The sequence below is a fragment of the Hirundo rustica genome, chromosome 26 (genome assembly GCF_015227805.2).
Source record: "Hirundo rustica isolate bHirRus1 chromosome 26, bHirRus1.pri.v3, whole genome shotgun sequence".
NCBI lineage: Eukaryota > Metazoa > Chordata > Aves > Passeriformes > Hirundinidae > Hirundo > Hirundo rustica.
This window is the reverse complement of record NC_053475.1, coordinates 3,274,415-3,299,454: the sequence shown is the minus strand read 5'-3', so window position 1 is coordinate 3,299,454 and position 25,040 is coordinate 3,274,415. Positions and strand designations below refer to the sequence as shown.

General features: G+C 64.5%; 2 protein-coding genes across 2 annotated transcripts in view; both read left to right on the top strand.

Moving 5' to 3' along the window:
* The window catches only part of LOC120763315 (A disintegrin and metalloproteinase with thrombospondin motifs 10), a 77,592-nt gene extending 74,848 nt beyond the window's left edge, over positions 1-2,744 (top strand). Inside the window, exons 12-13 of the mRNA XM_040086494.1 lie at positions 549-705; positions 1,115-2,744. Of these exons, the coding sequence (XP_039942428.1) occupies positions 549-705; positions 1,115-1,224 (267 nt within the window). The 3' untranslated portion in view covers positions 1,225-2,744. The remainder of the gene's footprint in view (positions 1-548; positions 706-1,114) is intronic.
* Positions 2,745-3,927: 1,183 nt separating this feature from the next.
* MYO1F (myosin IF) lies at positions 3,928-20,677 on the top strand. The gene is made up of 28 exons (XM_040086997.2): positions 3,928-4,038; positions 7,280-7,417; positions 9,004-9,093; positions 9,572-9,666; positions 10,158-10,245; positions 10,432-10,521; positions 10,990-11,121; positions 11,204-11,338; positions 11,428-11,560; positions 11,900-12,096; positions 12,228-12,308; positions 12,504-12,590; positions 12,737-12,823; positions 13,271-13,438; positions 13,517-13,602; positions 14,156-14,237; positions 14,341-14,447; positions 14,669-14,767; positions 15,250-15,394; positions 16,232-16,346; positions 16,946-17,115; positions 17,213-17,358; positions 17,635-17,781; positions 17,861-18,009; positions 18,239-18,322; positions 18,404-18,620; positions 19,805-19,971; positions 20,047-20,677. The coding sequence occupies exons 1-28, from the start codon at positions 4,036-4,038 to the stop codon at positions 20,121-20,123; spliced, it is 3,315 nt and encodes a 1,104-aa protein (XP_039942931.1). The 5' UTR covers positions 3,928-4,035; the 3' UTR covers positions 20,124-20,677.
* Positions 20,678-25,040: the final 4,363 nt, after the last annotated feature.

The window sequence follows — 25,040 nt, the reverse complement described above, 5'->3', positions numbered from 1 at the left end:
CCAGCCCTTCAAATCCTGCGGCGCACGAGGCTTTTGCTGGCCGGCACCAGGAGCCCGCCGCAGCGTTCTGTGCCCCCTTTCTGGCTCGTTTGTGATGGTGACCCAAGGCTCAGCTGAGCCTGGCGGTGTCCAGGCCCCCACGGAAGTCACTGGAGGGTCCCCGTGGGCGGCTGGGGGTCAGCAGGGCTGGGGGCTGCCCCGACTGCCCATCAGGGCTGATCCCCCCCAGAGCCCGGTGGGACCCTGACAGTCCTCCCTGCCCTCCAACACCCCTCGAGCTGCAGGGTGACACCGGGGTGCAGGAGGCCTGGGAAAGGCCAGGGATATAGGGCTGGGTGAGGGATCCTCCCCGAGCCCTGGAGAATCACACCAAGCTTTTTTGGGATGCAGGGCCGCAGCACTCGGCCGTGCCAGGGACTCCCACCGGGGGAGGGAAGGAACAAGCACCTGCAGCACCCTTTGCACCCCTGACCCCCATCTGTGCCCACTCCTGTCACGTTCCCAAAGCCGTGGTGGCTGCAGCAGCTCCCTCTGTGCTGTCCCCACAGTGCTCTGCCCAGTGTGGCCTCGGGCAGCAGAGAAGATCCGTCCAGTGCCTGGCCCACACCGGGCAGCCGTCCGTGGACTGCGTGGAGGCCCTGCAGCCCCCCGGGATGCAGCAGTGCGAGACCAAGTGTGAATCGGGGCCCACGGACAACCCTGAAGGTGAGGGGTCTCTGGGGAGGGGACACGTGTCCCGCTGGGGACACTGGAGCCAGCACAGACCCCGTCCCTGGGAGTGTCCGAGGCCAGGTTGGACATGGGCATGGAGCAGCCAAGATAGTGGGAGGGGTCCCTGCCCATGGCAGGGGGTGGCACTGGAGGGGCTTTGAGGTCCCAAATCACTCTGTTGAAAATGTGGCCGTTCTGTGGCTGCGCTCCCAGATCAGCCTGGTGTCCCGAGAGATGAAGGAACCACACCTTGAAGAACTCAGGAGCTGCACTTTGGCGGAGAGAGCTTTTAATTAGTGAGGTCCTCAGCAGCTTCCTCACCACGGCTGCATCTTTCAGCTCCCTGGCAAAGCCCCCCAGGCTCTCCTGTGACCCTGCTCCCCCCGCTCTGTGTCCCCTGCAGAGTGCAAGGATGTGAACAAGGTGGCCTACTGCCCGCTCGTCCTCAAGTTCAAGTTCTGCAGCCGGACCTACTTCCGACAGATGTGCTGTAAAACCTGCCAGGGGCACTAGGACACAGCGGGACACAGCGGGACCCCCCGTGGCAAAACTGGAAGGGCCAAAGCTGCGGCGGGGGGCTGCCGAGCCGGGCCCTCCCTGCCCGCCCTGGGAATCTCCCCCGGCTCCCAAAGGCTCCGGTCACGCTTCCAGCGGGAGCCGGCGTCCCCCAAACCCGTCCCCCACAGAGCCCCTGGGCCCCCGAGCTTCCCCGTGGCAGGTTCCCAGTTAAACCACTGCAGCCCCAGCTGGATGAGCGCTGGGGGAGCTGGGCAGAGCAGGGACTTTACTTGAAATTCTGATGTTGTTATTTATTAGTAGCGGAGCCGGCTCCCGCAGGGGCCACTGAGGGGAGCGGCACCGCTGGCCCAGCTCCTGCCCGATCCTGCTCCGTGTCCCCAGGGCACCGTCACGGGGCTGGAGTCCTTCCCCCGGGATCCCAGGGGACACGGGGAGGAGGCTCCAGGTGCCTCGGGGTGGGGGGGCAGCGCGGCTGGTGGCTCCTGGGCGATGGATGAAGAGGAGCCGCTGTGGGGAGTGGGGCTGGAGCAGGGGTTTTGCCTCCTTGGTTTGCACCCTGTCACCTCGGGACTGGCAGCAGGGGACAGGGAGCAGGTGACCCCGTGAGCAGAGGGTGACACCGGCTTAACTGGGACAGGGGCTTCTCCAAACTCCCGCAGCTCGGGTTGGGGCGTTCCCCTTGCTGTCCTTGTCGCTTTCAGGACCAGTTTTTACCCCTTGAAGCAGGAGCTGAGGTGGGGGCAGAGGCGTGCTCGGGGTTGCAGTCACTCCGTGGGGCTGTGCCAGGCTCAGGGAGCGAGGCAGAGGAGGACGCAGACCACCGCCGCAGCGTCCCCGCCCAGACACCGCCTCAGCCTCCGCAGCCGCCTCACTTCCAAAGGTGCTTGACTTCCAAAGGTGCTTCGCCTCCCAAAGGTGCTTCACCTCCCAAAGCAGCCTGGCCACGAGTGGCCAGTGTCACCCTCTCCTCTGCCCACGGGAGGCCTCCAGCGATGGGAAAAGCGCAGGCTTGACATTCCTCCAGGTCACCTCGTGGCCAAACCTGGGCCAGTTCCCCCGCGGGCAGCCGGCGGGGGAGCCCCGACTTCGACTCTCCAAAGCATGTGCCTTTTGTTAGCGTTGTAATTGTTATCGTTACGATTATTTTCAGGCCTTTCCGCGTCCCAGCGATGGGAAACCTTTGTCCAAAGGCGTGTTTTGTCGCCCTGGGGCCGTCCCCAGGGTGCAGGGAGGGGACAGCCCCCTTCCCCCAGAGCAAAGCCCCCGTGTGTTCCTCTCCCAGCTGTGTTGTTGTGTCCGCCTGCTCCTCAGCCGATCGCAGCTTCTCTGGTGCTCAGCAAACCTCGTCTCTCTTCCTTCCTGGTGCCATTGCTCCGTTCTGACGTTTCTGGGTGAGGGGAGGGGGTGTTTTCACCATTTTTATATCGATATATATCTACTGACCAATGTTTAACATACTAACTCTGAGGAGGAGCGACCTAACGGCATGAATTATAATAAAGGAGTAGCTACGATCCCGGGCACAGCTTCTGCCCCCACTTGTGTTCCTCGAGCCTTGGGTTGGGTTTGGGCACCCACAGCACCACAGCCCACCCCAAAGGAGGGGTTTGGAGGCACGGGAAGGTTTTCCTTGAGGACCAGAGCAGGTTGGAGAGGAGGGGATTGACCCAAAGCTGCTTTAGGACGTGGAGGAACAATTTCCCCCATGGCACAGAGACCCCCTGTGTTGGTGACGCTGGGCTGGGCCAGCAGGGGAGGGGGGATCCTGCCCTGCACAGGTGAGACCCCAGCTGCAGAGCTGGGGGACAACAGCAGGAGCACGTGGAGCTGCGGGAGCCAGGGCAGAGGAGGCACAGAGCTGCTGCAAGGGCTGGAGCCCCTCTGCTCTGGGGCCAGCCTGGGAGAGCTGGGGGTGCTCAGCTGGAGAGGAGAAGGCTCCAGGGAGAGCTCCGAGCCCCTGGCAGGGCCTGGAGGGGCTCCAGGAGAGCTGCAGAGGGACTGGGGACAAGGGCTGGAGGGACAGGGCACAGGGAATGGCTCCCAGTGCCAGAGGGCAGGGCTGGATGGGAGATTGGGCAGGAATTGTTGGCTGTGAGGGTGTTGAGGCCCTGGCACAGGGTGCCCAGAGCAGCTGTGGCTGCCCCTGGATCCCTGTCAGTGCCCAAGGCCAGGCTGGACAGGGCTTGGAGCAGCCTGGGACAGTGGGAGGTGTCCCTGCCATGGCAGGGGTGGCACTGGATGGGCTTTGAGGATCATTCAAGCCCAAACCATCCTGGAATTCTGCAGGGGACGGTGGGGACAGGGTGGCCAAGAACTCTCTCAGGCCTCCTGCAGCAACCCCTCTTTTCCCCGCACCTCAGGTGGGGTCTCTTTTATTTAAAAGACCTGGGGGGGGGAAAGGAAAAAAGCAGCAACCAAGATCATCATCTTGCTCCTAAAACCTCCAAGCACGGACAGACCACCTGTGCACAGGTGAGGGGAAAGGGAAGGTCACCGAGGCTCCGAGCATCCCTGCCCGGCTGTGCCCAGCATCCTCTCCCTCGCCCAGCTCAGGGGCACCCGGCAGCAGCAGCAGAGGTGGGGACACCCTGCAGGGCCACCCCGACGTCCCCCGGCAGCCAAGGCGCCGTTGCCTTCCCCACCCACGCCGAGGGTGCAAAATGAGGAAGTGGTGGGAGGGAAAGAAAACTCGTCACAGTCGTTGTAAGAGCAGAAAGGCAAAAAGCAGAGCGCTCCGGGATGGCCCCGGGCCGCCGGTGACAGGAGCCTCGAGCAGCCCGGCCTGGGGAGGGACACGGGGACAGCATGGTGAGTGCCAGCAGGGCCCTCCCGGGGACAGCCCCCTGCTCCCCTCGGGTGTCACCTCCTACTGCTGCCACCTCAGGGACGCCTCAGCCCTGCCCTGCCCTGCGCCCAGCCCGGTCCCTCGCGGCTCTGCCAGGTGTCCCCTGTCCCTGCTGCAGAGGGGACGGCGCTCCCAGCTTGGGGATAGGGCTGGGCGAGGCGCTGCGGTGGCTGAGGGGTGCTGATGTCCCCCCAGGACAGGGTGGGGACCGCCAGGGGATGGGGACGGGTCTGTGCCGGCACAGAGAGGTTTGGAATTTGCTGGGACAGATTTGTGCTCCCACTGGTGCTGCTGGTTCCAGGGGGGTGGCAGCCGCATGTCCCAGGCCAGGAGGGACCTCTGGTCCCCACGGTCAGGCCTTGCAGGGGACAGGGGCTGCAGGGAGGGCAGCAGCCGCTTTGGGAAGTTGATCCAGAGGCAGAAGAGGAAGATGAAAGCTCTCAGAATTAGGAAGATGCTCAGACATGGGGTAAGAGGCCGCCACAGCTTTCAGCTTCTTTGCTTCTTGCATCCCCTGAGGTGATGCTGTACCCAGCAATTTCCAACCAGACAGGAAGGGGACAGTGGTCAGGCTGAAACTGAAACCTCTCGCCCACGCTTGCGGCTGCCACATCCAAGAGGCTGCCCAGATGCTGTCCCCAAAGACACCTGCACTGTCCCCTCCTTGCCACCTCAAGCTGTCCTGTGGCTCCCTGGAAGACAAAAGGACGGTGCAGCCGTGACCCTGAGCCCTGCCAGGCCCGGCCCCAGCCGCATCCCCAGCCCCTGCTTGTGCCTGGCTGTCACGGGGATGTCACAAACCTGCCGCTCCTCTCGAGGCTTCCGGTGGTTTTGAAGGCGTTGATGCTTCTGGGCTTGGCCCATCTCCACTCCAAAGGTGCCGCCTTGGGCGACATCTGCTCCTTTGCTGGGAGCTGCAGGGTTTTTTTGTGGTTTACACCACAGCTTTGAAGAAAACACCATGTTTTGTAAGCGCTGCCACAGGGCTGCTCCCTCCCTGCCCAGAGATCCTGTCTGCGTGCCAGGGGCATCCTGGTCCCGTGCAGGGGTGGGGACAGGGGTGGGGACAGAGCCCCTCCCGCAGTGGGGGTGCTGAGGGGCTCCTCGTGTGTCACCTGCCACCTCTGGAGCAAAGTCCCTCGCTCGCAGCGGTGCAAAGGGCGGTGGAGGGGGGACAGGAGCTCCTCCCTGCTTGGCATGGGGACGGGAATGGCTGGGGCCAGGAGCCCTTCCCTGGGCAGCTTTGGCCTGGGGCAGAGGAGGGACTGGACCGAGCAGGGGATGGAGAAACTGCTGCCCCAAACCTCTGGAAGCAAATTACCTTGTGCTCCCACTCCCCACTCCCCACAGGGATGTCACCTGCAGCCCTGTCCCATGTGAGCGCTCTGGGCACCGAGGCAACACCAGGCCTTTGAGGGATCCTAATTCCGGATTTTACCCTGATTTCACCCTGATTTTACCCTGATTTCAGTGAGCCCTGGCCCTGCCAGGCAGGAGCACCCAGAGCTCTGCAGGTCCCCAGGACAAACCCCTCATTCAGCACCTGTGAGCCGGTGTTTTCCTCACAGCTGGGCTGCGCCAGCAGAGCCAGGAAAGCCCCTGAGCTGGCCCAGAGGAAGAGGAGGCGAAGGCACGCTCACCACTGACACCTCTGAGCACTCGTGGGGCTGAAGGAAAATCTCTGGGTGTCAGCTCAAAAGCTCTCAGCTCTCAGTGCAGGAAACGCTGCTTTTGCCTTAATTTGGCCTCCATCAGCAGCCCAGGGTGCCTGTGCCAGCGGGTTTGGGGTGGTGGGGACGGGGCACGGAGGTGTTTGGCTGCCCATGGGCTCCTCCCACTCTTCTCCTCCTGAAGCTCAGGGTTTGGGGCAGGTTGGGGTGAAGCTGGGCAGCTCCTGGGGTCCCTGGCAGCCCCCTGGGGTCCCTGGCAGCCCCCTGGGGTCCCTGGCACCCCCCTGGGTGACACAGCAGTGACCTGCGGAGCGTGGCTGAGCCTGCCCGTGTTTTTCCAGCTGGATTTCCTGGGGGATGTTAGGATGAAGGCAAGAAAAAGGCCCAGGAGGAAGAGGAGAAGCTCCCTGGGTGATTTCAGGCTGTGTGAGCAGCCCTAGACTCCCTGAGCTGACCCAAAAAAAGGTGGTGGGAGAGCACAGCCAAAAACAGCTGCGTGGGCTTGGCTTGAATCTGGGGTTTGGGTTGGGATGTTCGGGGCTGCAGAGCCCGGTGAGGAGGGAGCTGGGCAGGGGAGCAGTGCTGGTCGTGACAGACACCCCAGGGTGGCTGTGAGGGCTGGGGACACCCACCCAGCAGAAATGACAGGCTGCCGGGAGCCTGCCGAGGTGTGGGGATGCAGAGCCATGAAATCCTGAGAGCCTGCGGGGAAATGAAGCAAAAGGGGAAGAGAAGAAGAAAAGGGAAATGCAAAGAGGCCAGGGCTGATGGGGGAGAAGTGAAATCGGCGACAGGAGCACGGGGAGTGAAAGAGGAACCGTGGGCATGGGGAAAGAGGGGCCGCAGACCAAATCCCCTCCTGGGCACCGTGCTGGGGCCACACGGGCACCACAGCGGTGCCCAGCTCGTCCGTGGGCACATCGAGGGCAAGGGGAGGCCTGTGGGTGGGTTTGGCACCATGAAATCCCCCTCTCCCAGCCCCGGGCTGTGCTCACCCCACCGGGGCTGAAATCACAGCCCAGCTCTGCTGCTGTCCCCTGGGACAGAGCTGGGGACAGAGCTGGGGACAGCTGGGCAGAGGGTGCTGGCATCTCCCTGGGCAGGAGGAAGGGGAACAGGGCCACGGCGCTGCAAGGAGGATGTGGGGGTGCAGAGGATGCCTCCACCACCCTTCCCCTGCTTTGCTCTGCCTCGTTATCAGTCTGTGCATCAACTGCTTCATTAGCCTGGGGCACGTCCTGAATGCTCCTCTGCGGGTGCCAGGAGGAGAGGAGGGATCCAGAAGGTCGGGACTGAATTTTGAGCCCTGAATTTTGAGCTCTGCGCTCTCCCAGCTTGGCCAAACCCTTCGGTTGGCACCCCGAGGTGCCTGGTTTGGGGTGGGAGCCGAGCCGGGAGCAGCCCGAGCTGCTGCAGCTCGGGGGCTCAGGGGCTCAGGGCCAGCCCCGGCGGCAGGAGGTGGCCCCGGCGGCAGGAGGTGGCCCCGGCGGCAGGAGGTGGCCCCGGCACAGCGGCCGTGTCCCCGTGTCCCCAGGGCAGCAAGGAGCGCTTCCACTGGCAGAGCCACAATGTCAAGCAGAGCGGCGTGGACGACATGGTGCTGCTGTCCAAGATCTCCGAGGAGGCCATCGTGGAGAACCTCAAGAAGCGTTTCATGGATGATTTCATCTTCGTATCCTTCCCCAGGCGGTGGGGGAGCAGCAGGGATGGGCTCCGAGGCTTCGTCAGGGTCATGGGACGAAGTGGAGCCACCCCAGGGTTTGCAGCGGGTGCTGCGCCCCGCGGGGACACGACTGGGACCGGAATGTCGCCATTCCCGAGCAGAGACACCACAACCAAGCCACCCCTGTCCTGCCACGCTGCAGGACCCACCGTGCTCCTTCCCCTGTAGCCACAAAGCCCCTCGCCCTCGCCTCCCCCCGTTCCTGCACCCCGGGGACCCCCCAGCCTGAGCGGGGTGGCAGCGCTGACCACTGTCCCCTGTCGCTGTCAGCCACCCCCAGCGCTGCCCAGGGCACGCCCTGGCTGCTCCGAGCCCCCCACAAAGCCGGGCAAACCCCGGGTGGAGCGGGAGCATCCCTGCAGCTACGGGACGAGGTGCCAGCCCCGCTCCCCAGCGGTGCCAGGACGTTGGGGACACCACCAGGGGACACGGAGCTGCTCCAGTCCCCGCTGAGCCCCACAGCTCCGGGCGAGGGCAGGGACGTGTCCCCAAGCCCTGGGGACGTGGCGCTGCTCCCCAGGGCTGTGGCAGCTGGGCACAGGGAGCAGAGCCCCGAGGGGCGCAGCAGGGCACGGGGGGGGGCACAGCGGGGCCGGGGCTCCTGCCCACGCCGCTCGGGAGATGTGGCCCTGTCCTTACAAGGCGATGCTGTCCCCGCTGTGACTCAGCCACATCCCCCCCGCAGCCCCGGGGCTTTGCACGCGTTTGGGGTTGGCTTTTTTGGGGGTTTTTTGAATTGTTTTGGGAGGTTTTTTTTGTGGGGTTTTTTTTTCTTTTTGAGCGGGAGCAATACCCCACGCAGCCTCTCTCTTCCTTTTTCTTTTTTAATTTTTTTTTTTTTTCCCGTGCTGCTGCACTCAGGGCTCCAGTCCGGTCATGACTCAACATCCCAAGCTTCTGCATTTCCCACAAAAGCTCCCCGGTCCTGCCCTTCGGCCCCGCCGGCAGGCGGGACACAAATAGGGCATCAAAGGTTTGGGATAACCCCACCGGCAGCGCTCCGTGCCCAGCCTCCATCTCCTCACCAGCGGCGGGCTCATCCCCACCCCGCTGCCGCGCCATTCCCAGCCGCAATCCCCTGCTTCTCCTGCCCGCACGGAGTGACTCGGGGATGCTGCAGGAAAGGCAGCGGAGCGGCCGCTGGGGCAGGGAAAGGCAGGAGCCGCGGTTCCTCTCCTCTTTTGTGCCTCAGTTTCCCCGGGTGTGAAATCGGGATGCGCTCCTGCTGGAAAAGCCGCAAATGGAGCAGATCCCAGGGATGCTGGGGAAGCTTTTGGAGCCGATCCTCAGCCCAGGGAGTTGAGGGGATGCTCCTGCACCCCTCACACTGCAGGGGACACCCCGGGGCCGGGGAGTGCCCCAGGTCAGGGCGGCAGAGCAGCTCTGCCCGTGCCAAGCTGGGAACCCTGGTGGCGTTCCTGGCGCAGCCCCCGGGACAAGCAGGGACCCCACCGCCTCCTCCCATCCCCCGGGCAGGGCTGGGCAGCGGGAAGGGGCGCACGGGGAGGACGCACGGACCTTGACCTTCTGCCCAGACCTACATCGGACCCGTGCTCATCTCCGTGAACCCCTTCAAGCAGATGCCGTATTTCACCGACAGGGAGATCGAGCTCTACCAGGGCGCGGTGAGGCTGCCCCGGGGGGCGATCCGGGCTTCACCCCGTGCAAACCCCCAGGGGCGTCCCCTGAGGGTCCCCATCCTCCCCAGCGCCTTGGCTGCTGCAGGGGTCAGTGCTTCCAACAAGACCCAGCCGCAGATCCGCATTCCTGGGGAATTCAGCTCAGAAATGCGCACTGAAGAGCCCCAAACATGGTAAAAGGCAGCCGGAGCGGCTCTGCCCCAGAGAGATCCCCAAGGAGGAGCGGGGGAGATAGAAAACACCGACCAGGCTGCTGATGAGCTGATGTTTGTGGGAACAAAGGCCGATTCCCACACGGGCAGAGGGAGGGGGCTTTGGGGGGCTGGGGGTTGCTCTGTGCCCGGCGCTGCTGTGCTTGTCCCTTCTTTGGGGTCAGTGTGAAGGGGCTGGTTCCTCTGTGGGCAGTCAAGGGGGTCTGGGGCTGGTTCCCCCGTGCTCAGCCCCGCTGTCCCCTCCCCTGTAGGCCCAGTATGAAAATCCCCCCCATATCTACGCCCTGACTGACAACATGTACCGGAACATGCTGATCGACGGCGAGAACCAGTGCGTCATCATCAGGTACTGGGGGACACGGGGGCACGGCCGGGGTGTCACTGCCCCTGGGGACACCTGTCCCGTCTCCCCAGCCCGGGGTTTCCCAGCTAAGAAGCGGCTGAAAGGTCTGGAGGGACCCCCAGGGCCACGAGCACCAGGCAAGGCTGTGCCCAGGGGCGTCCCGGGCAGGGACAGAGCCTTGTGCAATGCAGCTCTCCAGGGCAGTGTTGCAAGGGGAATGGTCAGGATGTGGGGCAAGGCCGGAGACTTCCCTCTGAGGCTCCCAAGTCCCCTTCCTCCGCTTGTAAATCCGGTGATGAGAAATCTGACCTGTCCCGGAGCAGCTCCCCAGCAAGCCACGCTCTGCTCACACTGACAGCCCCGGGCAGCCCCATCCGAGGGGTGGCCACAGACCCCAAAACTCGCTGTCACCCTCTGGTCCTGTGCCAGGAGCCACCCCGAAGCCCCCAGGACGGGTGGGGCCATTTCACGTCTCTGCTTTGCCGTTTGCACAGCGGAGAAAGCGGAGCCGGGAAAACGGTGGCGGCAAAATACATCATGGGCTACATCTCCAAAGTGTCCGGGGGCGGGGAGAAAGTCCAGGTAGGTCTGTTGTCCCCCGTGCCACTCATCATCTCACCTCCCAGCTGCTCCCCACCTCCCCAAACCCCCGGCTGACGGTGGCACACGGAGCAGCCGCTCCAGGACTGGGACACGCGAAGCCTCAGGTCCGTCCCCGTCCTGGAGCGGGACACAGCAGTGCTGAGCCCTCCCCTCCTCTGTCCCCAGCACGTGAAGGACATCATCCTGCAGTCCAACCCGCTGCTGGAGGCCTTTGGAAATGCCAAAACTGTCCGGAACAACAATTCCAGCCGCTTTGTGAGTGCAGGGGGTGGGCGCTGCAGCACAGCCATGGGGCCGGCTGGGTTGGGAAGGTGACCTGGAAGATCAGGTCCAGCCCCAAAGTGCCAAGGCCACCACTGGCCCTGTCCCCAAGTGCCACATCCATGCAGCTTTTGAATCCCTGCAGGGATGTGACTCCCCCACGGTCTGTTCCAGTGAATTTCAAGGAAGGAGTTTTTCCTCATATCCAATCCAAATCTCCCCCGGGGCAATGTGAGGCCTTTCCTCTCCTCCTGTTGCCTGGGAGAAGGGACCAACCCCACTTGGCTCCAACCTCCTTTGGGCAGTCGAGGGAGCCATGAGGTCTCCACAGAACGCACAAATTCTTCAGGCAGGGGTTGCACATCCCAGCAAAGCTCCTGGTGTGGTGGGGAAGGGTTTGGGGGCAGTGAGGAATCCCCTGAGGCTGGACCAGGACTCTGAGCTGGATCTGTGCCGGAGCAGGGAAAATACTTCGAGATCCAGTTCAGCCGGGGCGGGGAACCCGACGGGGGCAAGATCTCCAACTTCCTGCTGGAGAAGTCGCGCGTGGTGAGCCAGAACGAGTGCGAGCGGAATTTCCACATCTACTATCAGGTACGGGGGCGGCCTGGAGCCACCAGGCTGCGGGGAGGGGACACCAGGAGCCTGGTGACCGCAGCCCCCTGTCCCCTCCCAGCTCATCCAAGGGGCATCCCAAGAGCAGCGGCAGAATTTGGGCATCATGAGCCCGGATTATTACTTCTACCTGAACCAGACCGACACCTACCAGGTGGAGGGCACGGACGATCGCAGCGACTTCCATGAGACCATGGTGAGCGCCGGGGAGGGAGGGAGGGAGGGAGGGGAGCCCCCAGGAGCTCTGGGGCTGGGCGGGGGCTCAGGGGGTCCGTGCACCCCCAGAACGCCATGCAGGTCATCGGCATCCGCGGCGAGGACCAGCAGCTGGTGCTGCAGATCGTGGCGGGGATCCTGCACCTGGGCAACATCAGCTTCCGCGAGGAGGGCAACTACGCCCGGGTGGAGAACGCGGACTGTGAGTAGCCGGGTGGCTCCAGGGGACAGGTGGGGGCGGTCCCAGGGAGCCTCGGGAACGAGTGACGAACTGGCTGTGTCACAAATCCCCCGGCAGAGGAGGGAAGCAGCACCAGCGCCTTCCCCAGGCTGGACATGGGGAAACCGAGGCAGCAAGCAAATGGCTCAGCCAGAGCTTGGTTAGCCAGGGGACAGATGGCAGGTGTCACTTTGGGAGAGAAAGGACCCATCCCATGTCCCCTGTCGTTGTCCCACTGCTGTCCTTCGCACTTGCATGGGGCTGAGGGAGGCCGGAGCCAGGCGGGGAGGACACAGCCCTGACCAGCCCCGCTCTGCCCAGCCCTGGCCTTCCCTGCCTACCTGCTGGGGGTGGACCAGGAGCGCCTCAACGAGAAGGTGACCAGCAGGAAAATGGACAGCAAGTGGGGCGGCCGCTCCGAGTCCATCACCGTCACCCTCAACGTGGAGCAGGCGGCCTACACCCGGGACGCCCTGGCCAAGGGGCTCTACGCCCGCGTCTTCGACTTCCTTGTGGAGGTGTGTGACCCCTCACAGGGGGTGGCTGACCCCTCACAGGGGGTGGCTGACCCCTCAGAGGGTCACCCCCTGCTCCAGGAGACAGCCAGTGCCGGCGCCCTGCGCCCACCTTGTCCCCTCTGTCCCCGCAGTCCATCAACCGTGCCATGCAGAAGCCGTACGAGGAGTACAGCGTGGGCGTGCTGGACATCTACGGCTTCGAGATATTCCAGGTGCGTGTGGCTGCGCTCTGGGAGCCCGGCTGGGATTGTCCAGCCCTGCTCCCGCTGCAAGGACAGCACCTGGGTCAGCTGGCCCCGAGAAGGGTCCCTGGAGTAGCACCCGAGCACGGCTGGTTGGGGTCCCCCCCACGAGCCAGAGGAGCAGAAGACAGCTCGGCGCCGTTTTCTCTCCCGTCCTTCGTGCAGAGAAACGGCTTTGAGCAGTTCTGCATTAACTTTGTGAACGAGAAGCTGCAGCAGATCTTCATCGAGCTGACCCTGAAGGCAGAGCAGGTACGGGGGGCTGGGCTGGGGGCTGTGGGGCTGTGCCAGCACCCCAATTCCTGCAGCTCCCCTCCTCCCCGGGCCACAGCTGGAGCAGGGGTCTGCAGCACATCCCAGGGCTCGGGGCCCACCCAGCTCTCCCTGTGCTTCCCCAGGAGGAATATGTGCAGGAGGGGATCAAGTGGACGCAGATCCAGTACTTCAACAACAAGGTGGTGTGTGACCTGATCGAGAACAAGCTGGTGAGCGGGGTCCCCTCTGCTGGGGAGATGTTTTGTGGAGCAGAGGCTGAGGGGGGTTGAGGAGGCAAAAGCTGATCCTGCCAAGCAGCAGAGAGTCCCAGACTGGTTTGGGTTAGCAGGAACCTTAAAGAGCATCCTGTCCCACTCCTGCCATGGGCAGAGACATTTCCCACCATCCCAAGCTGCTCCAAGCATTTCCCACCATCCCAGGCTGCTCCAAGCATTTCCCACCATCCCAGGCTGCTCCAAGCATTTCCCACCATCCCAGGCTGCTCCAAGCATTTCCCACCATCCCAGGCTGCTCCAAGCCCTGTCCAGCCTGGCCTGGGACACTGCCAGCACCCGTGGGAGGGCACCAGCTCGAAGCTGTGGCTCAGCACACAGCAGCTGTGAGCAGGTGCAGGATTGGGCCCTGCCCCACCCATGGCTTCCCTTTCCCCGTCCCAGAACCCTCCCGGGATCATGAGTGTCCTGGATGACGTGTGTGCCACCATGCACGCCACGGGCGAGGGCGCCGACCAGACCCTGCTGCAGAAGCTGCAGGCGGCCGTGGGCACCCACGAGCACTTCAACAGCTGGAGCTCGGGCTTTGTCATCCACCACTACGCTGGCAAGGTGGGCAGGGCACCCCGAACCCCGCAGCCTGCGCCCCACAGCCCCACCCGCCGCGGCTGAGGTCCCCCCCGTCCCCAGGTGTCCTATGACGTGAACGGCTTCTGCGAGCGCAACCGGGACGTGCTCTTCAGCGACCTGATCGAGCTCATGCAGAGCAGTGAATTGTGAGTCCGGCACTGCTGGGAGCCTGGGGCGCCCCAAAAGGGCTGGGGGAAAGGGCAGAGGCCTCAGCATCCACGTCTTGAAGGCTGGGCCTGCCTTTGTGGGCATCACAGCTTGGGGTGCTCAGTCCTGCACGGCCCCGTGGGCGCTGGGAGCATCCCAGGGATGCAGGGTTGGGCAGAGCGGGATCATCCACCAGCTCTGCTCCTGCTGCTCCTGCTCCTGCTTTGCCTGTGCTCCTCCTTCTCCTTCTCCTTCTCCTTCTCCTTCTCCTTCTCCTTCTCCTTCTCCTTCTCCTTCTCCTTCTCCTTCTCCTTCTCCTTCTCCTTCTCCTTCTCCTTCTCCTTCTCCTTCTCCTTCTCCTTCTCCTTCTCCTTCTCCTGCTGCCCCTGCCCCTGCCCCTGCTCTTGCTCCTGGGGGTGGTCAGTGAGCAGGGACTCAGCCCCACAGCAGAGGATTTCCCAGCTGGAGCTGGAGCTGGAGCTGGAGCTGGCCCCAGCCCAGGCCATGCTGAGCCTGGCAGCTCTCACCTGGGGCCTGTCACCTCCCTTCCAGCGCTTTCATCCGGATGCTTTTCCCAGAGAAACTTGATTCTGACAAAAAGGGGCGACCGACCACCGCGGGCTCCAAAATCAAGGTTCGTCCCAGGGGCTGCAGAGCAGCAGCTGCCTCGGGGGCGGTGGCAGGGACGGTGCTCCCACCGCCCCCTTTGACGCTACAGAGGTCGATCCTTGCACCAGAAACAGGCCAACGACCTGGTGAACACGCTCATGAAGTGCACCCCACACTACATCCGCTGCATCAAACCCAACGAGACCAAGAAACCCCGGGACTGGGAGGAGAGCAGGTAACAGGGAGCCCACAGAGCCCAGGGAACCGCACCCGGCCATGGAGATGTGGCCAGGAGCAGCTTTCCTCCAAAAAACTCCAGCCCTGGGCTGGTCCCTCCGAGCTGCCCCCAAACCCAGGGGAGCACAGGGAGCGTGTGGGGACACGTTGTCCTCTTTAGGTGTGTTTTTGTGTCCCCTCCTCACCTGTCCTCCCGCTTTGTCCCTCCCTGCTGCGCAGGGTGAAGCACCAGGTCGAGTACCTGGGGCTGAAGGAGAACATCCGGGTGCGCCGGGCAGGATTCGCCTACCGCCGCCTCTTCCACAAGTTCCTGCAACGGTGAGCGGCCGCTGGCACAGGGCTGGCAGATGCCACAGCGCCTCGGCAGGAGGAGATTCCTCCCCGTGAGGGTGGGGAGGCCCTGGCACAGCTTCACAGGTGAAGAGAGCTGGGGGTGCTCAGCCTGGAGAAGAGAAGGGTTCGGCGAGACCTTGGAGCTCCTTGCAGGAGAGCTGGAGAGAGGCTGGGGACAAGGGCTGGAGGGACAGGACACAGGGAATGGCTCCCAGTGCCAGAGGGCAGGGCTGGATGGGAGATTGGGCAGGAATTGTTGGCTGTGAGGGTGTTGAGGCCCTGGCACAGGGTGCCCAGAGCAGCTGTGGCTGCCCCTGGATCCCTGGCAGTGCCCAAGGCCAGGCTGGACAGGGCTTGGAGCAGCCTGGGACAGTGGGAGGTGTCCCTGGCAGGGGTTTGGAACAAGATGGGCTTCAGGGTCCCTCCTGAACCATTGTGGGTTCTGTGACCCTGTCCTGTCCCCACAGCTACGCCATCCTCACCCCCGAGACGTGGCCGTCGTGGCGCGGGGACGAGCGCCAAGGGGTGCAGCACCTGCTGCGCTCGGTCAACATGGACCCGGACCAGTACCAGATGGGCCAGAGCAAGGTGTTCGTCAAGAACCCCGAGTCGGTGGGTGGCCCTGGCCCCTGGGGTGCAGCACTGTGCTTTTCAGGTGGTGGAGCCCAAAAAAGCATCTCCAGTGGAAAAGCTGCTTGGGGGGAATTCAGGCAAAGCAGCCGAGCTCGCACACGTCACACACGTCACACACGCCATGGCGAGCTCAGCTGGGAGAGGCAAGAAGGAATCAGCCCCAGCAGAGGTTTATTCCAGGGAAATCAGGGACAAAGACCTGGCCCTGTGCTGTGCACAGGTTAAATAGGGGTCAGGAACAACGGTTGGAGGGCACGGGGACAGCAGGGCAAGGGTCAGTGACCTACAGGGAAATGGGGCCGGGCACCAGGGATACCACCAACAACAGGGAAATAGGGAAAGGAAAAACCACCAGAACCAGGGGGATGAGGAGAGGAGAGGAGAGGAGAGGAGAGGAGAGGAGAGGAGAGGAGAGGAGAGGAGAGGAGAGGAGAGGAGAGGAGAGGAGAGGAGAGGAGAGGAGAGGAGAGGAGAGGAGAGGAGAGGAGAGGAGAGGAGAGGAGAGGAGAGGAGAGGAGAGGAGAGGAGAGGAGAGGAGAGGAGAGGAGAGGAGAGGAGAGGAGAGGAGAGGAGAGGAGAGGAGAGGAGAGGAGAGGAGAGGAGAGGAGAGGAGAGGAGAGGAGAGGAGAGCTCGCTGTGCACAGCACTGTGGGGAGGGATTTTCTTTCACCCTAGGCATGACTCCATGGTAGCTCCTTCCAAGGCAAGACCCTGGCAATTCCCCCGAGGAGTTGGAGGGACTCCACACCGGGGGACACTGGGCACTGCTGGGGAGGGTTTGGGGTGTCCTGGCTCAGCGCTGCCTGTCCCTCCCAGCTCTTCCTGCTCGAGGAGATGCGGGAGAGGAAGTTTGACAGCTTCGCCCGGGTGATCCAGAAGGCGTGGCGCCGGCACATCGCCATCCGCAAATACGAGCAGATGAGAGAGGAGGGTAAGGACAAGGACAAGGACAGGGACGGTGCCACCCTGCAGCCCTTCTGGGGAGCCTTTCACGGGCACAGCCCAGCTGGCAGAGCAGCAGCCCGGCCCCTAACCATGACACTGATGGTGATTAGCGGGAGGAACTGGCCCACGAGTTGTTGGGAGTCTTTTCCCACTCTGCGAGGAGAGCACAGAATTCCTGTTCCTGCTTCCAGCCCTGGGATCCTTGTGCTGTCTCACTCTGCATTTCACGGCCTGCACAGGGATGGAGGGGAGCAGCTGGGAGTTGGCACTGGCAGAAGGATGGGACAAGCCATGACCCCATTGTGGGTTTTCCCACTCTCCCAAGCACGCAGGAAAAATCAAGGAGGAAACCCCAGAAAACAGCAGGGTCCATCCCTCCCTCCCACAGCACGGGGTGTTTTTGAAGGCAGTTAATATGTTTCAAAGCCAGCCAAGCTCAAGCAGCTGAGATCCCTCCCATGGCACGAAACAATCCCCACTTTCGCTGCCGTGATCCGTGTGACAGCTCCCACGGCTGCCCCGGCGGGGCTCTGAGCCACCGGCACAGAGCCGTGTCCGACCTGCACCTCTCCGGGTCCCTCCCAGCCGCCAGCATCCTCTACAACTTCAAGGAGCGGCGGAGGAACAGCATCAACAGGAATTTCGTGGGGGATTACCTGGGCATGGAGGAGCGGCCGGAGCTGCGCCAGTTCCTGGCCAAGCGGGAGCGCGTCGACTTCGCCGACTCCATCACCAAATACGACCGCAGGTTCAAGGTGCAAGGACGCGCCTGGGGCTGGGGTTTGCCTTCCCTTGGGTGGGACATGTGTGGGGCTTGTGCCCCCCTGACCCCCTTCTCCTGCCCCTCCCCAGCCCATCAAGCGGGATTTCATCCTCACCCCCAAGTACTTCTACCTGATCGGGCGGGAGAAGGTGAAGAAGGGGCCTGAGAAGGGGCAGATCAAGGAGGTGCTCAAGAAGAAGGTGGAGCTGCAGGCGGTGAGCGGCGTCTCGCTGAGGTGTGTCCCTCACCAGGAGCTCTGCACGGGGGTTCCCCATGGCTGGGCTTCCCCTCTCGCCTCCCCACGCCCTGGTGCTCCCCAGTCCCTCATCCACGGCACATGCAGCCCTGAGGAGATTCCCTATGGGTGCTTTGCAGAAGCCAGGGAGTTTTCCAGCAAAATCTCCCTCCACATTTCCTTGGGGTGGGCTGAAGTCCAGCAGCGTCCCCAAATCCCCCCCAGCCCAGCTGGCCCCAGCCGTGGTGGGGTTGACACCCCTGGTTGCTCCCCCAGCACCAGGCAGGACGACTTCTTCATCCTCCACGAGAACGACGCCGACAACTTCTTGGAGTCCATCTTCAAGACGGAGCTGATCAGCCTGCTGTGCAAACGCTTCGAGGAGCTCACCCGCTCCAAGCTGCCCCTCTCCTTCAAGGACACGTAAGGACGGAGGCCAGGAGAGGTGACAGAGCAGGGCGGGGTCCCGTCACCGCAGCCTCATGGCTTCTCTCGCCCCCAGACTACAGTTTCGGGTGAAGAAGGAGGGCTGGGGCGGCGGTGGCACCCGCAGCGTCACCTTCGTCAGGGGACAGGGCGACGTGGCCGCCCTCAAAGCCGGAGGCAAAACCCTTACGGTCAGCATCGGGGATGGGCTCCCCAGGAACGCCAGTGAGTGCCAGGGCACGGGGGGCGGCACGGGCGGGGCACAGGAGCGCTGGGGGCACGGGGCACGGCTGCAGGCCTGGGAGCATCGGGGTGAGCTGGGTGTGCCCCGCGGGGTTCGTGTCTCTCCCATTTCTGCTCTGGGGACCTTTGGGGAATGGGGTGCAAAGGGGGGCACAGCCCCTACGGCTGGCTCTGAGGCCTGGCACCTAACGGGGGGCTTGTGTCCCCCCAGAGCCCACAAGGAAGGGGGCAGCCCAGGGCAGAGGTGGCAGCAGGCATCCGGTGCCTTCCCGAAGCGCTCCACCAGCACCCAGAGGTGAGGAGGGGGTGCCAGGGCGGGGACACGCGGGGGTGCAGGCCGTGACCCCCCGTAACGCTCCCTCCTGGGCCATTCCAGGAGCCTGCAGGAACGGGGGCCCCCAGATCTCCCGCGGCGATGGCTCCGAGGGACACAGAGGGACGCAGCGGGACACCTACAGGATGCCCCAGAAGCAGAAGCGGGGTCCCCCGGCCGCGGCTCTTCCCGCCCGCAGCGCCGGCCACCAGCCCAGGGCACGGCCGCCGTCCGAGCACAACATGGATTTCCTCAACGTGCCCGACCAGGGCGTGGCCGGGTAGGTCCTGTCCCATGTCCCTGTCCCTGCCCCATCCTCCTGTCCCACTGCCACCAGCGCTGGGAGAGGCTTTCCCCTCGGAGGAGGGCACCGGAGTGGGGCGACCCGGCTTTGCTGGCAGGACACATCTCCCAGGCTCTCGTGCATCCCAGTCCTCCTGCACTGGGAGCGCCCACCTGCAGGCACAGAGCACCTGTGGGACAGTGGGATAGGAAGGAGGGAGCAGCTCCTCCTGCCCCAGTTCCCCCAGTCCCTGCACTGGGAGAATCCATCTGCAGGCACAGAGCACCTCAGGGTGGGCAGGGAGGTGCCCCAGTCCTCCCAGTCCCTGAACTGGGAGCACCCGGCTGTGCTGCAGGCACAGAGCACCCCATGGAAGGGGGACAGCAGGATGGGCGGGAGGGAAGAGCTCAACCTGCCCCAGTCCTCCCAGTCCCTGAACTGGGAGAGTCCTCCTGCAGGCACAGAGCACCTCAGGGTGGGTGAGAGAGTTCAGCTCCTCCCGCCCCAGTTCCCCCAGTCCCTGCACTGGGAGCACAGAGCATGCCTATGGATGGGGCACAGCAGGATGGGCAGGAGAGAAGAGCTCATCCTGCCCCAGTCCTCCCAGTCCCTGAACTGGGAGCACAGAGCATGCCATGGATGGGGCACAGCAGGATGGGCAGGAGGGAGGAGCTCATCCTGCCCCAGTCCTCCCAGTCCCTGAACTGGGAGCACAGAGAACCCTATGGAAGGGGGATAGCAGAATGGGCAGGAGAGAGGAGCTCATCCTGCCCCAGTCCTCCCAGTCCCTGAACTGGGAGCGCCCAGCCATGCTGCAGCACGGAGAATCCCATGGAAGGGGCACAGCAGGATGGGCAGCTCCTCCTGCCCCGGTTCCCCCAGTCCCTGAACTGGGAGAATCCACCTGCAGGCACAGAGCTCCTTAGGGTGGGCTAGAGGACGCAGCTCCTCCTGCCCCGGTTCCCCCAGTCCCTGAACTGCGAGAATCCACCTGCAGGCACAGAGCTCCTTAGGGTGGGCTAGAGGACGCAGCTCCTCCTGCCCCGGTTCCCCCAGTCCCCGCACCGGGAGCACAGAGGATCTGCAGGATCAGAGCACCCCAGGGCAGGAAGGGCAGGAGGGAGCAGCTCACCCGGGAGCCTCCTGCCCTGCCGGTGTCACGGCATCCCTGCCGCCCTCAGGATGCAGCGCCGGCGCAGCGTGAGCCAGCGGCCGCCCCCGGCGCGGCGCCCCAAGGCCCAGCCCAGGGCGGAGGGGCCGCGGTGCCGGGCGCTCTACCAGTACGTGGGGCAGGACGTGGACGAGCTCAGCTTCAGCGTGGGGGACGTCATTGACATCCTGATGGAAGGTACCAGGCTCCTGCCCTGCCCAGCTCCCCTCCCTGCCAGGCTGGCACACAGCTGACTGTTTGTCCCCTTCCCAGACTCCTCTGGCTGGTGGAAAGGCCGGCTGCACGGCAGGGAAGGGCTTTTCCCTGGGAATTACGTGCAGAAGATCTGAGCCGGAGGAAAGGAGGAGGTCGCCATCCTGCCAGCTCACCTCCAGAGGCTGTGCCCGAGGTGCCAGGGGTGGCTCCATGAAGTTTTTCCACCGGCGCTGGCATGGAGTGAGCGTTTCCTGACGAGCCCCCCGGACTGTGCCGGTGCTGAGCGCTGGATCCCCACAGCTGGATCCCCTCAGCTGGATCCCCACAGCTGGATCCCCTCAGCTGGATCCCCACAGCTGGATCCCCTCAGCTGGATCCCCACAGCTGGATCCCCACAGCTGGATCCCCTCAGCTGGATCTCCTCAGCTGGATCCCCTCAGCTGGATCCCCACAGCTGGATCCCCTCAGCTGGATCCCCACAGCTGGATCCCCTCATCTGGATCCCCACAGCTGGATCCCCTCAGCTGGATCCCCACAGCTGGATCCCCTCAGCTGGATCCCCTCAGCTGGATCCCCACAGCTGGATCCCCACAGCTGGGGCACCCCTGCAGCAAGGACGGGCTCTTGGCTGCTTGTTCGTGCCCTGGGACAGAAAGTGCTCTGCGGGGTGAATGGAATCATTGTCAATAATTACGGTAAATAACCAGACTCAGCCAACCCGGCTCGGATTTTGCGTTTGGGGGTTGTATTTCACCCTGGTGCCGGCTCCCACTGTGGCTGTGACAAAAGCCGTGGCGTGGGCAGACACAGATCGGAGGCAGCCCCGTTCCTCCCACAATGAACCCTCCAGAAAAGGCTGAATACACAAACCAGCTCCTGCAGGGATCCAGCTCAGGCATCTCCTCACCCCGGTGGCCCCGGATCGCTCAGCCGGGAGCTGTCACCGTGCCCTGGTACCTCCCAGGAAAAGCTCCAGGGATGTCTCAGAGAAAGCTCACGGAGCTGTCACGGCTTTTCCTGGCCGTGCTCGGGGCCCCACGTCGTGTGGGGTGGATCCTCGGCTGTGCCGGCTGCAGGGACAGCCCCAAGGCCAGGCCAGGGGACAGCTGGGGGGGCTGAGCCCCAACCAGGGCTGCTCCAGGCGGATTTCAGCCGGGAGAGGGATGAGCAGAGCCCAGATGTCCGGCTCATGTCCGGCTTCCCCCGCCAGGCCCTGCGCCAGAGGAAGTGACGACAGCCTGATCCTACAGAGCCAGCCTGACCCCACAGCCCAGCCCTCCTCTTCCTCCCTGATCCCACAGCCCAGCCCTCCTCTTCCTCCTTAATCCTACAGAGCCAGCCTGACCCCACAGCCCAGCCCTCCTCTTCCTCCCTCCCTGATCCCACAGCCCAGCCCTCCTCTTCCTCCTTAATCCTACAGAGCCAGCCTGACCCCACAGCCCAGCCCTCCTCTTCCTCCCTGACCCCACAGCCCAGCCCTCCTCTTCCTCCTTAATCCTACAGAGCCAGCCTGACCCCACAGCCCAGCCCTCCTCTTCCTCCCTGACCCCACAGCCCAGCCCTCCTCTTCCTCCCTGACCCCACAGCCCAGCCCTCCTCTTCCTCCTTAATGCTACAGAGCCAGCCTGACCCCAAAGCCCAGCCCTCCTCTTCCTCCTTCCCTCCCTCCCAAGCCCCCACTGGAGCTGCCCCCATGTCACACAGACCTCCCCACCTCAGATTTGGGGTCCAGCGGTGTTCAGGGGACCCTGTGTCCTCCAGGGTGGGATTGACAGAGGGCAGAACCCCACTGGGATGGGAAGTTCCCCACGGGATTACGAGTTCCTGGCAGCCCCACGTTGGAAATTGTGGTTTCCCCCCTCTCCCCCCATGACGGGGTTTTTCAGCCCCTGCAGTCCTTGGGGTGATTCTTCCTGTAAATCACAGCTTTTTAGGAGTCCTTGCACTGCAGACTGCAAGAGGGAGGTGCCTGATTTCATTTCAATGAAAAATAGCGGCTTTGGAAACTCGGGGGACTGAGGAAACTCCATCCTGCACCTTCCAGCCCTTCCTGGGTGCTGTGGGTGCTGTGGGTGGGATGCTCCCGCTCAGCCCTGCAGGGAGCTGGGAGCTGGGAGCTGGGAGCTGGGAGCTGGGAGCTGGGAGCTGGGCCGGCTCAGGCGCTCCCTGGGGTGCTCCAGAGGCCTCTGGGTGCTCCAAACAGCTCCAGGGGCTCCCAGGGGCTTCTGTTGCTGTGAGGATGCTGGAGGGTCCAAGGGGCCTGGGCTGCTCCTCGGGGCACACGGGAGCTGGAGGGGGATTCCCAGGAGCTTGGGGTGTTCCCAGGAGTTCAGGGTGCTCCAGGGATGCTCTGGGGTGCTCCCAGGAGTTCAGGATGTTCCCAGGAGTTCAGGGTGCTCCCAGGAGTTCAGGATGTTCCCAGGAGCTCGGGGTGATCCCAGGAGCTCAGGGTGCTCAGAGGGCCCTGGGATGCTCCCAGGGATTCGGGATTTCCCCCAGGGCTCAGGGTCTGAGCACCCCAGGGCCGAATCCCCTGCAAAGCCACGGGTGCTCTGAGGATTCCAAGATGCTCCAAAGCCCCGCAAAAGCTCCAGGAGCCTCGGGATGCTCCTTGATCCCTGTCCTTGGAATGTTCCAAAGCCCCTGGGGTACTCAGCAGATTCCCTGGATGCCCCAAAGTCCCAGGATGTTCCAAAAGCCCTGGGATGCTCCAAGGCCTGCAGGATTCTCAAGCCCCCAGGATGCTCTGAGCCCTCGGGATGTTCTGAGCCCCTGACATGATCCCAGACCCCAGGATGCTCCAAGGGGCCCGGGATGCTCCAGAAGCTTCAGGATGCGCTGACGGCTTTCCCTCTCCGGGAAGAGAGACCCCAGGGGTGCTCCAAAATCCCCGAGACTCTCCAAAACCCCAGAATGCTCCAAAACTCCGGGAGGCTCCAAAACCCCCGGCATCCTCCAAACCCCCCGGGATGCTCCAAAACCCCCGGGATCCTCCAAAACCCCCGGGATGCTCCAAAACCCCAGAATGCTCCAAAACCGCCGGGATGCCCGAGCTGCCCGCAGACGCTGGGGTGCGGAGAATCTCCCTGGAAAAGCAACCGGGAGAGGAGGTGGGGGGGGAACGGGGCGGGGCCGGGTCGTCCCCCCCCCCGGCCCCGAGGCCTCCGCCCGCCCTTCCGCACGTTCCTTCCTCCCCCCCGTCATCATCCTCCTCCTCCTCCTCCTCCCCCCGCTCTCGCGACAGCTCCGCACAGAAAATGGCCCCGCGGCCGCTCCGCCGCTGATGCGCGACGCGGGCGGCGCCGGCCCCGCCGCAGCCCCGGTACGGGCGGGAGGGACCGGGAGGGACCGGGAGGGACCGGGAGGGACCGGCGGGCACCGGGGATGCACTGGCACAGGGGGGTGCGCGGGCTGCGGGGGCTTCACCGGGGATGCACCGGCACCGGCGGGGATGGACCGGGACCGGGGGTGTGCTGGCACCGGAGCTGGGTCGGTACCGGGGATGGAGCAGCACCGGGGATGGAGCAGCTCCGGGGCCGTGCCGGTATCGGGGCCGTGCCGGTGTCGGGGCTGTGCCGGTGTCGGGGCCGTGCCGGTGTCGGGGCCGTGCCGGTGCCGGGGCCGTGCCGGTATCGGGGCCGTGCCGGTGTCGGGGCTGTGCCGGTATCGGGGCTGTGCCGGTATCGGGGCCGTGCCGGTGTCGGGGCCGTGCCGGTGCCGGTATCGGGTCCGTGCCGGTGTCGGGGCCGTGCCGGTGCCGGTGTCGGGTCTGTGCCGGTGTCGGGGCCGTGCCGGTATCGGGGCTGTGCCGGTGTCGGGGCCGTGCCGGTGTCGGGGCCGTGCCGGTGCCGGTGCCGGGGCTGTGCCGGTATCGGGGCTGTGCCGGTATCGGGGCTGTGCCGGTGTCGGGGCCGTGCCGGTGCCGGGGCCGTGCCGGTATCGGAGCTCTGCCGGTATCGGGTCCGTGCCGGTGTCGGGGCCGTGCCGGTGTCGGGGCCGTGCCGGTGTCGGGGCTGTGCCGGTGCCGGTGTCGGGGCCGTGCCGGTATCGGGGCATGGACCGGCACCAGGGACAGCAGCGGTACCGGAGCGGGGCCCGGGGCTGTGCAAGGAGCCGGGACCTGCACCGGCCCTGGGGCCGCTGCCCGCGGGGGTTCCCGGGGCTGTCGCTGCCCCCTGGACTTGTCGCCATGGGTGTATGGCCCGTGGCCACCAGCCCCAGAGAGCGGTAGCCCTGGGGGACACCCGTGTGGGGCTGACAGGGAGCCAGGGCGCCGCCAGCCCCGGCTTTTGACAGGTGTGTGTCCTGTGGGAGCACCCGGACCCGCTCACAGCCCGGGATGCACCTGCCGGGATCTGCCCGCGCTCCCTCCGTCCTCACACACCGTCAGCCTTTGTCGCTGTCACGGCCGGGGCTCCTGGCGCTGCTCGGGCTCGGGGAGGGAGCTCCGACATCCCCAGGCGGCTCGGGAAGGGAGAGTGGGGTTATTTCCCAGCTGATGTAGCCGGGGGGATGGAACATCCGCGGGCAGGCAGGTGAAGGTGGGCACGGGGTGGTTTGGGAACGTGGGGGAATGGCAGCAGGGCCTGGAGCGATCTGGGGGACAGTGGGGACCCCCAGGATTCCCCCCTCAGAGGGAAGAGGGGTCGGGGCCGAGCTGGGGATGTGACACCAGGCCGGGCACCAGGCTCAGTGCTCACCCCTCTGGGTGCCCACCCTGGATGCATTCGGGGCGGGCTCCTGAGGGTCTCCAGGCAGGAACTGGGTTGGGAAGAGGGGAATGCACCCACTGGAGCATCTGCTCCAGCCCATGTGGGATTGGGGCTCAGCTCCAGCCCATGTGGGATTGGGGCTCAGCTCCAGCCCGTGTGAGATTGGGGCTCAGCTCCAGCCCGTGTGGGATTGGGGCTCAGCTCCAGCCCCATGTGAGATTGGGGCTCAGCTCCAGCCCCATGTGAGATTGGGGCTCAACTCCAGCCCGTGTGGGATTGGGGCTCAGCTCCAGCCCGTGTGGGATTGGGGCTCAGCTCCAGCCCATGCTGGGATCGGGG